Below are 18,234 nucleotides of genomic sequence, written 5' to 3' on the forward strand. Positions count from 1 at the left end.
TAGTAGAATGATTTATAATCCTTTGGGTATATACCCAGTAATGGGATTGCTGGATCAAATGGTAATTCTGATTCTAGATCCTTGAGGAATCACCACACTGTCTTCCACAATGGTTGTGCCAATTTACACTCTCACCAACAGTGTAAAAGCATTCCTATTTCTCCACATCCTCTCTAGCATCTGTTGTTTCCTTTTTAACGATTGCCATTTTAACTGGCATGAGATGGTATCTCATCGTGGTTTTGATTTGCATTTCTCTGATGACCAGTGATGATGAGCATTTTTTCATGTGTCTGTTGGCTGCATAGATGTCTTCTTTTGAGAAGTGTCTGTTCATATTCTTTGTCCACTTTTTGGTGGGGTTCTTTGTTTTTTTCTTGTAAATTTGTTAAAGTTCCTTGTAGATTCTGGATATTAGGCCTTTGTCAGATGGGTAGATTGCAAAAATTTTCTCCCATTCTGTAGGTTGCCTGTTTACTCTGATGGTAGTTTCTTTTGCCATGCAGAAGCTCTTTAGTTTAATTAGATCCCATTTGTCTATTCTGGATTTTATTTCCATTGCTTTTGGTGTTTTAGTCATGAAGCCCTTGCCCATGCCTATGTCCTGAATGGTATTGCCTAGGTTTTTCCTAGGGTTTTATGGTTTTAGGTCTAACATTTAAGTCTTCAATCCATCTTGAATTAATTTTTTGTATAAGCTGTAAGGAAGGGATCCAGGTTCAGCTTTCTATGTATGGCTAGCCAGTTTTCCCAGCACCATTTATTAAACAGGGAATCCTTTCCCCATTTCTTGTTTTTGTCAGGTTTGTCAAAGATCAGATGGTTGCAGATGTGTGGTGTTATTTCTGAGGACTCTGTTCTGTTCCATTGGTCTATATATCTGTTTTAGTACCAGTACCATGCTGTTTTGATTACTGTAGCTTTGCAGTATAAAGTCAGGTAGCATGATGCCTCCAGCTTTGTTCTTTCTGCCTAGGATTGTCTTGGCAACGTGGGCTCTTTTTTGGTTCCATATGAACTTTAAAGTAGTTTTTTCCAATTCTGTGAAGAAAGTCATTGGTAGCTTGATGGGGATGGCATGGAATCTATAAATTACTTTGGGCAGTATGGCCATTTTCATGGTATTGATTCTTTCTATCCATGAGCGTGGAACATTCTTCCATTTGTTTGTGTCCTCTTTTTTTTTTTTTTTTTGGTGAGCAGTGGTTTGTAGTTCTTCTTGAAGAAGTCCTTCACATCCCTTTTAAGTTGGATTCCTAGATATTTTATTCTCTTTGTAGAAATAGTGAATGGGAGTTCACTCGTGATTTGGCTCTCTGTTAGTCTGTTAATGGTGTATAGGAATGCCTGTGATTTTTGTACATTGATTTTGTATCCTGAGACTTTGCTGAAGTTGCTTATCAGCTTAAGGAGATTTTGGGCTGAGATGATGGGGTTTTCTAAACATACAATCATGTCATCTGCAAACAGGGACAATTTGACTTCCTCATTTCCTAATTGAATACCCTTTATTTCTTTCTCTTGCCTGATTGCCCTGGCCAGAACTTCCAATACTGTATTGAATGAGTGGTGAGAGAGGGCATCCTTGTCTTGTGCTGGTTTTCAAAGGGAATGCTTCCAGTTTCTGCCCATTCATTATGATATTGGCTGTGGGTTTGTCATAAATAGCTCTTATTATTTTGAGATACGTTCCATCAATACCTAGTTTATTGAGAGTTCTTAGCATGAAGCACTGTTGAATTTTGTCGAAGGCCTTTTTTGCATCTATTGACATAATCATGTGTGCTGTTTATGTGATGGATTACATTTATTGCTTCCTTCATCAAATCATTTTACATGTAAAGTGAAAGACTGCTTTGCTGGAGATTGTTGTGTATTGGTGACAAAAGGAGAGAGGAAAAGAGAGAGCATCTGCCAGTGACTGAAGAGACGGCTTTACTTTCATCATCTTTTCCTTCTCTTTTTTCTTATCAGAGTTCACCTTGGTTGATTAAGCACCATAGGGGGCCGGGTGTGGTGGCTCACGCCCGTAATCCCAGCACTTTGGGAGGCCAAGGTGAGCGGATTGCCTGAGATCAGGAGTTCAAGACCACCCTGGGCAACATGGTGAAACTCCGTCTCTACTAAAAATACTAAAATTAGCCAGGTGTGGTGGTGGGTGCCTATAATCCGTTACTCGCGAGGCTGAGAATAGAGAATCGCTTGAACCTGGGATGTGGAGGTTGCAGTGAGCCAGGATCACGTCACTGCACTTCAGCCTGGGTGACAGGGGAAGACTCTGTCTCAAAAAAAATTTGGGGGAAAAAAAAAAGCGCACCATATGTCTGGGAAGGCTTGTGTATACTTTTCACTAATAGGTTAGTACATATCTTGGGAAGCTAAGAGTCAGGCTTGCGTTTTGTCTAGAACTGATCAGAAGGGAGAGGGGCTAGAAGCAGCTGAACTGAAGCAAGAGAAGTAAAAAGTAAAGAGGGATTTGTTCTCTTGACCCAACCTGGCCAATGGCAGAGTTAGCCAAGCCTTTCATTTGTCTGTTATGCAGATGCTAAAAACAGAGAAGTCTCTGCCAGATTTGAAATCTGGGGGGAAATTGTGTAGGAACTGTTTTTCCTTTTTTCTCAATGTGTTTGTGTGTGCATGCAATGGAAGGTGGAGATAAATTAAGGAGCAACTATGAAGGCAATATAACAATTTCTTGCTATTTGCAATACTTAAGTTCCACTTTTTTTTACTTTTTTTTTGTCCCTTTTTGGTGCTGTTTTTTCTACTCTATTTTCTAAACCACATATAAGCCTCCTAAATACATGCAATTATTTCCAATAAATATTTGAGTGCCTACTATGTGCAAGATATTATGCTAGGTTCTGCTTTAGAGAACTAAGACTTAGTCTACCCCATGGTCTGCAGTCTCATAGCAAAAGTAACCCATGGTCATGCTTGCTCATAGATTTGCAAAAACAGCTAGATTTTACAAGAGAAAACATTTCAGTTGTCTAGCATTCATTGATAGCATCTGCATGTCATGGACATTTAGCTCAAAGCAAAAATGTATTTTGAAATAATGAACAATTAAATGAACACTTTTATCAGAAACAAAAATTTCAGAAGAGTTTGCTCACTTGTGTGTCATAAATCGTGAAAGGGAAAGGGAATTATGTCCACGCCATATGTGAACCACAGTTAGGCAGTAATATTATATCATCTGCAGTACAGCTGCTTCATTTAAATTCAAACTCTAACATTTATAGTTTCAATAGTTGTTATTGTGGGCTGTATACATGACATTAAAAAATCATATTTGAGGAAGTTCTTGAATTTGGTAGCTGATTTAGAATTATAAGGTCTCTTCCAACTCTAAGACATTAGAGTCTATTAGGACACAAATGTAGTCTTGGGAATAAGAACCTGAGGGGGAAATATCCAGAGTTCAACATCAGTGTTTAATGCTGCATTGCTACCATTTTGGATAATAAAAATGACAATTATTTGGTTTCATAAAATCTGTTTATCTGTTTATAGTGTTTGGCTGGCAAGATGTTATCACTTACTGCCAAATTTCTAAAAGAAAATAAAAGAAAAAGGAGTATCAACCAAAAACCATAAATAAATCATAATCATGATTCCGCGCATGAAAAGGAACACATCATGGATAACAATCACAAACACCATCATTTGCTCTTTTTTAAAAAAATAGATGCTTAAGTACCTCCCTAAAATAGGATCCAATCAATATCAAATGATCAGAGATACAGTACAGGAAAGAATCTCTGAGTTGTTGGGAGCCTCACGAAGGAGGGGAGTAATGACACATTATAATATTTTAATTATTACTAAGCATTTGTCCTCTACCAGTCAGTCTCCATGGTAATCCAATGCAACTGCTTTGCTTAAATCAAGTGGATCAGTCTGGCACAGGCTAATTTGCTTCCTCTCCAAATTTCCTGTTTTCCTGGATATGAGGTCTCTGAAGTGCATCTTCAGGAAACAGTCACTCATCAGAGGTACGCTAGAAAGGACAACTTGGAGAGAGCAGGTTCTTATTGCTTGCTGAAATCATAGCCTGGTTCTAACCTCATGTTTCATCTACATAAAATTACTAAAGTTCAATTCAGTTCAGTTTCAGGAGTCTCTTCTAGTGCAGGAGGCATTCAATTATTGCCAAAGTCAATATACTAACTCTGGTTGTTGAAGGCAGCTGGTTTCCCATAGAACCATGTGTCCCTGTTTCCTATTTCAGTTAGTTTCTGAGTCAATGGTAGGAAAATGCCAAAGGGAGTTGGCAACAATGGCCTTTTCCACTTATAATAGATTTTCTTTGATGTACTTTGGATTTTTCTCCAGTATTGTGTTTAGCGGTATTTCTACTGTGTAATCAGATTGGATAGCTCTACAACAAGGCACTGATTGGCAAGAGAATACCGAGGTAAATGGTTTTGTCTCTTTCTTTGGTCCCTGAGGCAACCGTGCTGCCAGTCTATTACCAGTGATACGGAGTCTTCAGAGGGAAGTGAGGCTCTTATCTGCATTAGAACTAAGGTTCCAGAAGAGTCTTGGAATTTGAAAATTCCTTGAGCCTCCAGTGATAAGTTGAGATAAATCTGGCCCCCTGGGGCAGTCTGGATTCAAACATCCTATTTCTGCACTGCTTCCTCCTCCTTCCCTCCTTGGCTGGTGGGAAAAAGAAAAACTCTTCCTGAGGTGACTAAGAACGGGAGTTATTTGCTCTGCTTTTTTGCTGTCTGTTTAAATCTCTCGGGCTTCAAGCTGCATGATTCTCTCATTTTATTTTCTTTTGTTTTGTTATTATTACTATGTCTTTTGGCTTTTCTTCCTTTGTGGGGTGAAGTTTGATTTTTTAAAAAGAAAAAGAAAGCTATGAGGCTTTTTTAAAAAAAAAAAAACAAAAAACTTTGTTCATTAGTTCTACAGCCTTGCAAGTATCACTTGACTTCCTGTACCTTACAGATTCTTAATCTATAAAAGGGCATGTCAATATTCCCTTGAATTTGCAGAACATTAACATTGTCAATTATTTTAGATTCTTTGATCGCAAGAGAACTTTCCTCTAATAACTGCTATTTAATCATGAACTTAACATTAGAATGTACAATTTTCAAATATTCAAAAGTTAAATATAAAAATATTTAAACCATACCTACCTTGATTCCCTGGTGTATTTCATGACACTTAAACAAGATTTTGTGAATGGCAGAATATTTCTCTTGTGTAATAGTTGTCTCTCCGTATCAGAGGAGGATTGGTTCCAGGACCTCCCATGAATGACAAAATCCTTGGATGCCCAACTCTATGAAATGGTGTAGTACTTGCATATAACTTACACACAACCTCTCTTATACTTTAAATCATCTCTAGATTACTTATAATACCTAATAAAATGTAAGTGCTATGTAAATGGCTGTTATACTATATTGTTTAAGGAACAATGAGAAGAATAAGTCTGTACATGTTCAGTACAGACACAATTTAAAAAATTTTTTTCTGTAGTTGGTTGAATCCATGGGTGTGGAACCCACAGATACGGAGGGCTGGCTATATCTTGAATGAAGAGTTTTCATATTTTAAATCTGACTTAAAAAAATTCATATGGAACTAAATTAGTTTCAACTTCTTTTTTTTTTTTGACACGGAGTCTTGCTCTGTCACCCAGACTGGAGTGCAGTGGCACAATTGGCTCACTGCAACCTCCACCTCCTGGGTTCAAGCCATTTTCCTGCCTCAGCCTCTCCAGCAGCGGGATTATAGGCGTGCACCACCACGCCCAGCAAATTTTTGCATTTCAGTAGAGACGGGGTTTCACCATGTTGGCCAAGCTGGTCTCGAACTCCTGAGCTCGTGATCCACCCGCCTCAGCCTCCCAGAGTGCTAGGATCACAGGCGTGAGTTACCGTGCCCAGCCCTAGTTGCAGCTTTTATGAACAAGTTATGTATCTTTAATTTTCACGAGAAAAAAGTTTTAGTTAATGGCTCTTTCTTTTCCACATAATTTCTCAATCCTCTTCCAATATCTTTCAAAGGAGGAATATAAAGCACTCAAAGCCTTTTTGGATACTTGGATGTTACTGTCAATAGCAATATAGCAAATATTGTAGATTGCCTAACCCGGTTCATAAAATACACACCTGAAGTCTCAAGCTTCACCTCCACCACTCAACCTGACCATACGTGCTAATTTTTGGTAATGTAGAAGACACGACAGATCTGTTCTCTGAGAAGTGCCATCTCATTTTTACTGTTACGTTCTGAGTTGGCCCTCAAATTGAACCTTCATATAGACCTAATACCATTCACTAGTCCTTCTTCTTGCATCAAAGGTAAAAAAGTACCTGAAAATTGTAACAACCATCTTACCCTCTCACCAGACTAATGTCCAGCAAATAAAGGACAGGATTCAGGACAATAGGGAAATAAATCTCTTCACCTGAGATCTCATGTATTGGAAAAGTATGAGTTCTCTGAACCTTGTCTCAGAGCCTTATAAAATGTTAAGACCTAAAGGGAAATCATTTCATTTCTTTGAACTTTGCTTTACTCAATTAAAAAGTGGGTTTAATACCTATTTCATAAAATTGTTATATGGATGAAATGAAATTAATGTGAAATGGCTGGCTACAAAAATTCTCACCTTCAGGTTATTATAGGCAGTCCTGGTTCCACTACCAGCTAGAATGTTGGTCCATATTTATCACAGACAATTACTAAAACAAGAATATTTGCATAACACTCCATAGTTGACAAAGCACATTGACTTAAAGAATACTTTCATTTTGCATATTCAAATACTAAATCTGGGCAATATTTTTACCTGTTCAGATATGAAGTCTGGGCATTTGGGAGGTACCTTTATTAAGAAACATTAAGCAGCTGTGTGCCGGAGTTTTGGCAAACTGACATTCACTAATTATTTAACACGTCTACATTGAGCTCACATATGTGCTACTGCAGCAGTTCTCAAACTTTTGGTCTCAGTACTCCTTTACTTTCTAAACATTATTGAGAACCCCAAAGAGTGTTTCTTCATGTGAAATATATCTATTGATACTTACTGTATTAAACATTAAAACTGAGTGTTTTAAAATATTACTTCATTAAAAAAACAATTCATTAAAATTCATCAAATAGCAGTAAACCATTACATGATAATGTAAGAAATATATTTTGATGAAAAATAACTGTATCTTCCAAAACAACAACAAAGAAACCGTTTGGAGTGTCATTGCTTTACATTTTTGCAAACCCCTTTAATGTCTAGCTTAATAGAAGGTAGCTGGATTATTTTGTTTTTGCATTCAAGCTGTTGCAAAATCATACTTCACAGTCTCTGGAAAATGACACTGTGTGCTCATGAAAGAATGGGAATGAAAAAGGTAAAAAATACGTCTTATTTTTGTAATTAAGACATTGACCCCTTGGCATGTCTCAAGAGAATCCCTCTTGAGGTTTTCCCATTCCACACTTTAACCACTGAGCTAGTGCCTAGTATCCAATTATTACTCAAGAAGTAATTGTCGAATAAAGTAATGAATACCATATCCTGGGCCAGGTGCTGAGGTTACAGAGATGGACAAGACAAGAGATCCTGACTTTAAGGAGTTTAGACTTAGACTTGTCTCTCTTAAATGGAAGAGAGACAAGTATTTACAAACTCTGCTACTAGAACCACCATAGGAGTAAACACAAGATACTATGCGAGGTGAGAGGGTACCTAGCCTAGTTTTTGGTGATCAATGAAGACTTTTAGAGAAAATGGTGGTTAAGCTGAGACTTAAAGGAAAAGCCAGGTAAGGAATGCAAGTGTAAAAAGGAGAGTGAAGTGGGAGCAGTAGGGCTTACTAGGATTTAGAGTGAGCAAGGTATAGCAGATTAGCCAGAAATGAGGGAATGTGTCATGCAAGTTTCCTTGGAAAATTTTAAGACTTTAAACAGGGGACTGACATAGTTAAAGTTTAGAAAGGTCACTCTGGGTACAATGTGAAGGATGAGTTGCAGTATAACAGGCCAGAAAAACTACTGCAAGGAGTTGAGGCAGGAGATAATATTGGCTTAAATAGAATAGGAATGAAGCGGAGAGAAATGGAAAATTAGAGTTAAGAAGGAAAAACTGATAGGACTTTCTAATGGCTGTAGGAGGTAAGAGAGAGAAAGGGGCTGAGTATTATACTCATATTTCTGGTTTACAAAATTGGGTTGATGATACCACTTAGAGATTAGAAACATAAAAGCTGGTAAAATAAAGAGTTTAGTTTGGGATTTTTGAGATATCTTGGTACATCAGGACATATTTTGAAGGCAGTAAGACATGTAGATTTGCAGTCAGAAGAGAGAACTGGACTAGAAATTTGCATTAGGAGTTACTAGTGAATATATGGTGGCTGAAGCCAGGGAAGTGAATGAAACCACATAAAGGAGAATGTAAAAAGTGAGATAGAAACAAACTGCACACAACTTTGGGGTTCATGGATATCTGACAGCCAGAAGGGGGTCCTGAAAGGTAAAATAAAGACACAGAGATCTAGGAGAAAAACTAGGAAAGTGTGGTTTCACAAATCAAGGAATATGAATGCAGAAGGCCAAGGGTTCTAGTATCAAATGCTGCAGAAAGATCAAGGAGAATAAGACAAAGGGTCTACTAGATTGAACACAGAGGTTCTTGGTGACCTTGTTGAGAATTTCAGTGGAGTAGTAGTTGCAGAATCCAGAAGCTTGTTGAATAAAGAACCCATTGACTGCAGTTCCTGGGAAGGCAGGAGGAGTGAGAATCTAGAGAATGAGCACAAAGAGATGGAATACAGGGAACTGGCAGAGATATGTGCCTCAGACAGGGGGGTACCTAATCTATTGTGACACTTGAAAGAATGAGTATGGAGGCATAAAGTTGTTGGAGTTCCTCTTTTTTTTTTGTTTTCCGAGACGGAGCCTGGTTCTGTCACCTAGGCTGGAGCGCAGTGGCGTGATCTTGGCTCACTGCAACCTCTGCCTCCCTGGTTCAAGCAATTCTCTTGCCTCAGCCTCCTTAGTAGCTGGGATTACAGGCACCCACCACATCTGACTAATTTTTGTATTTTTAGTAGAGATGGGGTTTCATCATGTTGGCCAGACTGGTGTCAAACTCCTGACTTTAGGTGATGTGCCCGCCTTGGCCCTTCCAAAGTTCTGGGTTTACAGGCATGAGCCATCATACTCAGCCTGAGTTCCTCTTTGATGGTTTCTATTTTTTTCTATTCCCTTATTTGAGAATAAGTGAGGGGAATGGTTTGAAAAATAAGGAGAAAATCAGAAGTGGCTGTTGTGGAAAACAAGAGAGAGACAATTAGGGAAACAAGCATTGCTTGGTAAAGTTGAAGGCCCACCTGAGTTTGGACACCATAAACATGTGGTGGAAACCATCTATATGGTCTGCCCAGAATTTCAGATCAGTTTTTTTAAACCTGTTTCTGAATCAGTAGGTTAAAGTCTAGGCTATATTTTATTAACAAATATAGTAAACAGTGCAATAAAGAGATCATAAAATCAATACAATTCTCTTTCCTCATGCACCACGTATAATTTCCATAACACACACACGTATATACATTATAGAACACTGGCTATTAAACCTCCCTACAAATAAAGTTCCTCAGAATATCATTATTTCATTGCCTGTAACACTCCGTATAATTTTCTTTTCTTTTTTTTTTTTTTTTAGAGTTGCTCTTGTAGCCCAGGCTGGAGTGCAGTGGTGCTATCTGGGCTCACTGCAACCTCTGCTTCCTGGGTTCAAGTGATCCTCCTGCCTCAGCCTCCCAAGTAGCTGGGATTACAGGTATGCACCACCACACCTGGCTAATTTTTTGTATTTTTAGTAGATGCGGGGTTTCACCATGTTAAGCCAGGCTGGTCTCAAACTCCTGACCTCACATGATCTGCCCACCTCGGCCTCCCAAAGTGCTGGGATTACAGGCATGAGCCACCGCGCCTGGTCACTCCATGTAATTTTCAGTGAAAAACAGTGAAGCTATCATAGTGTGGGGTGGAGTTTGTATGAGAACATGAACAAACCTCAGGCAAGGAATTTAATGTTATTTATATTAAGAATTTATCCATTTTCATAGCACAAAATAACACAATTCACCTTTTTCATTCCCATTAAGAGATCTTCCTCAAAGAAATATTATCAATAGAGATGGGAGGCAAAGATTTACTTCCTTTAGACTATTAGGTTATATTAATAAAAGTATTTGCTTTAATTTTATATTTTAAAATAATCTATATTTAGGCAATATTTACTAAGCATTGACTGCGCACCGTGTTCATGTATTAGTCTATTTAACTCTTATCAAAATCCTGTTAGATAAGTATTATCTCCGTTTACAGACAAGGAAACTGCATCACAGAAAAGTTTAAGTAACTTGTTCTTGGTTGCAAGCCTAATAAATAGAGAGCTGGGATTTGAACTCAGGCAGTCTGACTCCGGATTACCCTCCTTGCTACACTGCTTTCTTTCAAAAATAGAAATTCAACAACATTTCCCAAAGTAAAAGTTCATTTGAAGTTTCAGAAACTTAAAGCAATGATTGAACAGATAAGTTGTAACAGACTTCATAAGCAGTTCAGTAAAAATGTAGACTTACGAAATGGCATAAATAACAAGATACAAATAAGTTGCTTCTGTAAGTTTCTTTTCTTAAAAAAAAAAAACTACTTGGAAATATTTCAAGTATATAGAACAGTAAAGGAAATAATTACAAGTGAACACCCACGTGCCCTCTACTTAGCTTAATGTTTTGCCACATTTTCAAGATACTTCCGGTAGAAAATAAACGTTATAGATACACATGAACCCTTCTTGTTACATTCCCTTCTGTTCCTCTCTGGAAGTAACTAGTATTCTGAATTTGTTATCTATCATTTCCTTATACGATTTTTAGTTTGATCTTATTTTTGTAATTATTAAACTTTTATTTATGGTATGTCATATATACATCTTCCTGCAACTTGCCTTTTCCTCTCTTCCTCAATATTAGGTTAATGACTCTATCCATATGAAAAACGGTAGCTTTAGTTCACTGATTTTTTGTTTAGTGTATGTTCAATTCGTTCAACAATGACACTTACTCATCCATTCTATTAGTAGACATTTATTGTTTCACTAATATAAGCTCTTCTGCTCTGAACTTTCTTGCACGTGCTCATAACTTAGAAATACACATACTTTTTTTTTTTAACATGCAGTTAAACAGGAACATACACATTTCTTTAACATGTACTTAAACAGGAAAAGTAACACATGTGCATGAAGAATACAACCGAGAGAGCCATAACGTTCAAGAAAAGTACAAAAGACCACAGGTTATTCCGAGTGAGGAAAGGCTTTCACTAGAAGGCACTTGGGGAAGGTTCCAATGACAGCGACATTCATCGCTACAGTAGAAACTCACACAATCGTAGCCCTTTATTACTCTTTTGTTATCCAGTAGTTTCCTGTGTCCGTTCATTTCCTCAACTGGAGTGTGAGCTCCAAGAGGACTGAACCGGGCCCCAACAACGTGAGCCAATACGAAGGTGGCAGCAGAGTCCGCAATGGGGGCTACAGCGGCCGACCTCTGAGGCTGTGCCAGGCCACCAAAGTGACAGCGAGAGGGAAGGGTCGGGGAAACAGGGCCTAACCTCACTTTTCACCCCGAAAGTCAAGGTAGCCGAGGAAATAGGGATGAATGGGGGCACAGACACCTGCCTCGAAGTGTCTCCTCACTTTCACTCACAAAGCCGTCGGGTCAGTAGCTAGAAGCTGAGGGGCGGATGCGGCCCCCGCCCTGTGGCACTTTCTCAGTCTGGTTCTTCCAGCCGCGCCTCTTTGCCTTACGCCAATTCCGTAAGGAGGCGCTGAGGCCAACCGGGCGGCTCCAGCAGCTCCAAAACCTGACGTGAAATAGCACGGGGCAGAACTGACTGCGGCCATCTTTAATTCGGGCAAGACCCCACCCTCGCACCCCACCGGCTAGTCCTTTTCAGCGTTACCAGGATTTTCTGCAACAAATGTAACGCGGTTAACCTTAGAAGCAGTGTTGAAGAAACACGCAAAGAGGCCCGACTATCCATGACCTCAGTGGTGCGAAATCCGGCCAATTTAAACATGGCGGCTAAACCCGAACAGCAAAACGTTGCTGACGCCAATGAAGTCATGCTCGAAATGGAGCGAGGCGGGGGAGCTGGGGAGCGGGTAATCTCGCGAGATGGAAGCCAGCCTCCGCTCGGCCCGGAAGCCCCGTCTGATGGGGCGGGGGACGGAGGAGGGAGGGGGAGTCGGACGAGAGCTAGTGGAGGAGTCCGCCTCCTGTAGCGTGCGTAAGCAGGGCAGCGACGCCGGGCCGCTACGCCGCGGAATCGGCGTAGGCGCCTTTGGAGAATCGGCGGGCTGCGCTGCGCCGGGGCTGGTCGCGGAGGGGGGGAGGGGATGTCGGTCAGTGTGAGATCCGCTGCTGCTGAGGAGAGGAGCGTCAACAGCAGCACCATGGGTGAGTCTCAGCTTCGGGCTGCAGCGACTCGGGGTCATCAGCTCCGAATGCCGGAAAGCTTTGCAGCTGCTGGACCGAGCTGGGGAACGCCCTGAGGCGGGGAGGAGGCAGCGGCGAGGGGAGCCGTGGTGGGGACGACGGCGGGCCCGGGGCGCGGCATCGGCGGGATCGGGGGGAGGGGAGGCGGCGGCGGTGACAGTTTGAATTGAACGTGAGGAGAGCCGAGGCGGCGGCATTTCCTGTGCCGCGGCGGGCCGGCCCCCTGCCCGGGGTGGAGAGCCGCGGCCTCCGCGGCCGGAGCAGCCTGAGCGCGGTGGTTTCAGCCCTGCCTTTGCTTCTCTCCGTCCCTTCGCCTTCTCTCAGCCTCCTCCAGTGCCCGCCGGCGCCCGCGGCCCCGCTCCTCCTGTCCCCGGCCGTATCCCCCTCGGCAGAAGTCCCCTCGTGGGGCAGTGGGCCTGGCGAGGAGGGTGGGGACGAGTGTGAGCGCTCGGGCGAGGGTGCCGTGTGGGCCAGCCCGGGAGGGCGGCGGCGGGGAGGGAGGAAGAAGGATGCACCAGGCTGAGGCTGCGGTGGAGGCGGCGGCGGCGGCTGCAGCAGCAACTCCAGTGACCGCGTCGCCTCCTCGCTCCTCCTCCCGCCTCTCGGGGTTGCCTCTCTCCAGGCGCAGCCCGGAAGGCCGGTGGATGGCGGGCGAGTCTTGAGAACGGAGAATCGGTAGTTTGGTTTGGTATTTGGGCTTAATTTTTAGGAGTAGGGGAAAAAGAACGCCTGGGAAGGGCGCCCCCCGGAGGAGGTAGAAAGGGTGGGAAGGGTCCCTGGAAAAGGGAGGGAGCGGAGATGTGGAGTGGCGAAGTTGAGGGAAATTAATTTTTGAAAATATTTCAGTATTCTCAGTTATTCTTTTAAGGAGCCCTTTTTCATTTCCTTTCCTCCCCCACATATTGGAAAAAGAACAGGCCATTTCATTCACATTTTCCACTCCTGAGTTCCATTTCAGCTGTCTGTATAGTAAGAAATAAGCAACCGAGATTTTTCTAGGACATTTCCATTTGCTGAGTTACTTTTGAAGAGTACACTGTTTCAGATTTCGGTTTTTACAGTCCTAGGAAAGAATTTGTGACGTCCAGGTGTTTTCTTAGTTACTGAAATAACTAACTACAATTCTTGAGAGTTTATTGCCAAATAGTTCAGCTTTAAGAATTCTTTCTTCTGGCTTTGTTATTTTGATGAAAGAGAATATCTTTCTTAGTGCCCCTGAGAATCTAAATGAACAGGTAATCTAAATCCCTAAGCATTTAACCTGTTTTACATATTTATGCACATGCAAGTGATGAGTAGAGTCAGTTTTTCCCCCTAAAGTTTATGTGCAAACTTGGGGAGGAGAGTATTTTAGACTTAAGGTGTACAGGTAGGGATGAAATTTATGGAATCCTGATAGACTGAAGGGAGGATATAAACAATGACCAAGTCAGTTACTGCTGTTGGATTCTTTATTTCTTCAGACTGCAAGGGAATGAGTGAGGGGTGTTTGGGTGGTGGTTGGGGAGGGGGGGTTACGGCGGCAGGAGAGCAGTAAACAGTCTTTCATCCCATTCAGCTGTTCAGTGGGTGGGACTAAAGGAGATAGAGTTGAGTGAAGCTATGAAATAAATGTGGAAGCTACATAGGTGATTTGCATGGTAGCGTTGTCTTATTTTGTGATGGGACAACATGATGGAACCAGGTCTTCATAATACAGTTATTAAAAATACCACATATTATACCACATCTTAGGCTTACAGAATTCAAGTTCACAACAAAGAACAGCAAGTTATGTTAAGTTGGTTTTAATTAGTTCTCATCCTTTAAAAAGAAAGGATATTGTCTTTTTCTAATGTAGCTTAACAATTTTTGTTGCAGGCTTTGATTTGGAGATACTTGATGCATACATAATACATGAAAGGTAGTGTTAAAAGATTATATTTCAGAAATGTGTGATAAAATTGGTTGTTCAGATTTGCACTTTTTCCCATAGAAGTAATTTTAAGTAAATCCATGCCAGAAGTTCTGAACAAATCTAAGGCAAGTTAGGAATCCTTACAGACCCTAGGAGAATTTAGAGGAGTATGCTAGAACAACAACAACAACAACAACAATAACAAAGCTTTGGGGAGAAGAGGGAGGAAGAAGAGTTACATCTCTGTCTTCTAAGGTCTCAGTAATGGAGAGTGATCAGATGAGGGGACCAGTCAGAATAAGGATAGTGGTAGAGCAGATTAGTTGCAGACTTTTATAATTTGATGATATACATATTCATCGTAGACTGTATTCTGGGAATTGCCAATAGTGAATTCCTACCTGACTAAATTGCCTGCTGAGAAATATGTTTCACATTTTGACTTCATAGGCTATCTTCAATTTTTGATTAGAAGTTGAGCATTTTAAATTAATGATTTATGTCTTTTACTAAGTTTTGAGAAAAACCTTTTTGTATATTTCTTTTTCTGTACTAAGTTTGGATTGTAAAGACAAACTTTATTATATAATAGAAACAATAAAAATTATGTTTTAAGGAGTAGAATTTTAAGGTAGTTTGATTATGGGTTTGGTTCGCTGAGATGAGAGCATACTGTTAAATGTAGACCATTGAACTCTACAGCAGTGTTTTGAAGACTGCAGGTTGTGACCCATTAGTGGACACTGCACTTAATATTTTGAGGGAGGTTAAATTTTCTTTCAGGTATTATGTACTGGGTGGGCATCGTGGTCAAAATGTACAGTATGGATGAGTCAAATGTAAGGTCTTTAAACCTTATGTTAGAGGCTGGAGGTCTTGGTATGAGGACTTTAAAATTAAAGACTGTTAGTCCATGTGACTTTTTCTTATTTTGGATTCATTTATCCTGTACTCCATGTAGCTAGCTAGCATGGTTAGAGAGATCTGAGGCCTACTTCTGTTTGAGAGGATGTTATCCCCCATAGCCAGAAACTATGGGGCTTCCAAAAGAAAAGAGTAGGATGTTATCCCCCATAGCCAGAAACTATGGGGCTTCCAAAAGAAAAGAGTAGCATTCAGTGACTCTGCTTTAGGCCTTGAGGATGAATCTTTTCTTTGTTTTTGTCTTCATGTGTCCTTTTGCATCATCAGAGATCTGGAGACTAAACTTTGAGCATGGGCTTCGGGAAGAGGGGCCAAAGAGACAACTTTTCTGGCATTAAGTGTTGAAGGCTGTAGGCCAGACACACACTAAATCCTTGTGACTTACTCTTGGTGCAGTCCAGCTATCCAGATGTAGGGATTACACATTGGGGTTTGAGTTCAAAATCTTAATAATGATTTAGAACATGGACTTTGATGTTAGATATGGGTGCAAATCTTGGCTTTACTACTCACTAGATACATCAGTCTGAGTAGGTTAGATTATAATTTTAAAAACTACAGTTAGGCCTTGTTAACAATAGGGTACATTGAGAAATCATAGAGTCTACCTACACAAACCTAGATGGTAGAGCCTACTATACACCTGGGCTGTATCCTATTGCTTCTAGGCTATGAGCTTGTACAGCTTGTTATTGTACTGACTACTGTAGACAATTATGACACATGGTAAGTGTGTTTTTTTTTTCTTTGAGACGGAATTTCGCTCTTGCGGCCCAGGCTGGAGTACAGTGGCATAATCTTGGCTCACCGCATCCTGGGTTCAAGCAGTTCTCCTGTCTCAGCCTCCCAAGTAGCTGGGATTACAGGTGCTTACCTGCCTCAGCCTCCCAAGTAGCAGGCATTACAGGCACTTGCCACCAGGCGTAGCTAATTTTTGTATTTTTAGTAGAGATGGGGTTTCACCATGTTGGCCAGGCTGATCTGGAACTCCTGACCTCAAGTGATCCTCCTGCCTTGGCCTCCCAAAGTGCTGGGATTATAGGCGTGAGCCATCACGCCCGACCAAGTGTTTGTGCTTCTGAGCATAGAAAAAAAGATGTGCTGTACTATGAACTTATGACTGCTATGTCATCACAGGTGATACGATTTTTTTTAGCTCCGTTGTAATCTTACGGGACCACTGTCATAAATGTTGTCCATTGTTGACCAAAACATTGTTATGCAGTGCATGACTATACTGCAGATAAGAAAAGTGGAAATGGAATAAGAAAGATAAACTATAAGCCCTAATTTTTTATTATTAGTTTCAACAGACATAAAATTATTCTGCTATTAAAATTTCCATTTTTATGCTCTAAATTTCTGTGTTTCTCTGACATAAACTGATAATTCACAGACTGCTCACTGGTCCACAGACCACACTTTGCATAGCACTAGGTTAAACCATGCTGCAGCAACAGACTGTTATACTAAAGTTGATGTGCAGTATTATATTTTAGGCCAGTGTTAACTTTAAAAGATACTATACTTTGAAAGCTGAGAATTCATAAGTATCCCCTGTGATTGGGGGGATTGCCTAAAGCTGCTCCTGCTTACATTATTTTGAAGTTTTCTAAGTCTTAGGTATTCATGTGTCATTTGCATTTTATTCAATGTTTGTTTGCCTTATGTAAAATATAAAGATGATATTCTTCCTCCTTCCCCACTGATCTGGAAGTAAAAAATGGACTTTCCTGAAGTTGTAACATGTTAATTCTGTTGTTTTGTTTAACTCTGGGTCACAACTGACTACTTCTGGTAGCTTTATTGGAGGTGAGGCTCCAGATCAGAGTTTCTCATTTGAGGTTTTATCATTATTTGGGGGAGGGAAGGGCTGTCTTGTGCATTGTACAATATTTACCAGCATCCCTCCTGTCATCGTGCTAAGATGCCAGCAGCACATGCTCTCTCCGGTTGCGAAATGAAAAAAATGTCTACAAACATTGCCAAATGACACGTGGGGGAGCAGAATTATCCTTGGTTGAGAACCACTGCACTGGAAGGAACAAGCTTCCTTAACTGTCTTACTTTTTACTTCTTCTACCTGGAACTCCTACCACTTAGTATTCTTAGTATTTCCTAAACTTGGGAATCAAAATTACGTAGAGTTTTTTTGTATTAAAAGTTTATCATTAATTTATATGTTTTTGCAAAGCGTGATCAGTAATTACTGGACATAGAACATTATGCTAGGTCACTGTTTTCCAAAATATGATTGAAGGGTCAACCATGGCCTGGAGTTAAAAATGCAGATTAACTGGTTCCCACTAAAAGACCCACTGATTAGCAGTCTCTGGGAGAGGGACCCAGGAATCTACATTTCCAAATGCTTTCCAACTTATCCTGTAACTTTATTATTGTATGCTTTCATAGAATAAAATATATGGATTTTAAGTATTTAGTTGAATGAATTGCTGATGTGCATACACACATCTTGTAGCCTTTATTCTAATCAAGATATAGAATATTTCCACCATCCCAGAGTTTCTTGTTCCCTGTTGGAGTTCTCCTTCTGTTGCCCCAGGTAACCACTGATAAGATTTCTAATAGCCATGAATTTGTTTTGTTTTTGTTTTTGTTTTTAGCAGCTTTACTGATATATGTATACAATTGATTCATTTAAAGTGTTTTTTTCTGGGTAACTTTCTAAAGTCTCCCCATCCCCGTAACTTCTTTATTATATAAGATTTCAAATAAAATGATCATCGTGGTGTTTTTCAAAGAATACAGATTCTCGTGGTGTTTCACACTGTGATAAACAATAGGCCTGGGATACGGCCCTGAAAATCTTTGGCTCTGATGACTGTTTTCAGGAAAATCAAA

The 18,234-nt window shown here is 40.5% G+C and overlaps 1 protein-coding gene and 1 pseudogene across 6 annotated transcripts in view; one reads left to right on the forward strand and one right to left on the reverse strand.

Annotated features, from left to right (window-relative positions):
* Positions 1-11,956, reverse strand: part of LOC111520349 — a 38,174-nt pseudogene extending 26,218 nt beyond the window's left edge.
* Positions 11,957-12,173: 217 nt separating this feature from the next.
* The window catches only part of SEPTIN7 (septin 7), a 101,554-nt gene continuing 95,493 nt past the window's right edge, over positions 12,174-18,234 (forward strand). Inside the window, exons 1-2 of one of the 6 annotated variants that reach the window (XM_023183024.1) lie at positions 12,228-12,512; positions 13,510-13,511. In XM_023183024.1, coding sequence (XP_023038792.1) covers positions 12,452-12,512; positions 13,510-13,511 — 63 coding nt within the window. In that variant the 5' untranslated portion in view covers positions 12,228-12,451. Of the gene's footprint in view, positions 12,513-13,509; positions 13,512-18,234 lie in introns of all 6 variants that reach the window. The other 5 variants (XM_026447148.1, XM_023183023.1, XM_023183025.1 and 2 more) reach the window with 5 other exon arrangements.

Source organism: Piliocolobus tephrosceles, chromosome 8 (assembly GCF_002776525.5).
Source record: "Piliocolobus tephrosceles isolate RC106 chromosome 8, ASM277652v3, whole genome shotgun sequence".
Classification (NCBI taxonomy): domain Eukaryota; kingdom Metazoa; phylum Chordata; class Mammalia; order Primates; family Cercopithecidae; genus Piliocolobus; species Piliocolobus tephrosceles.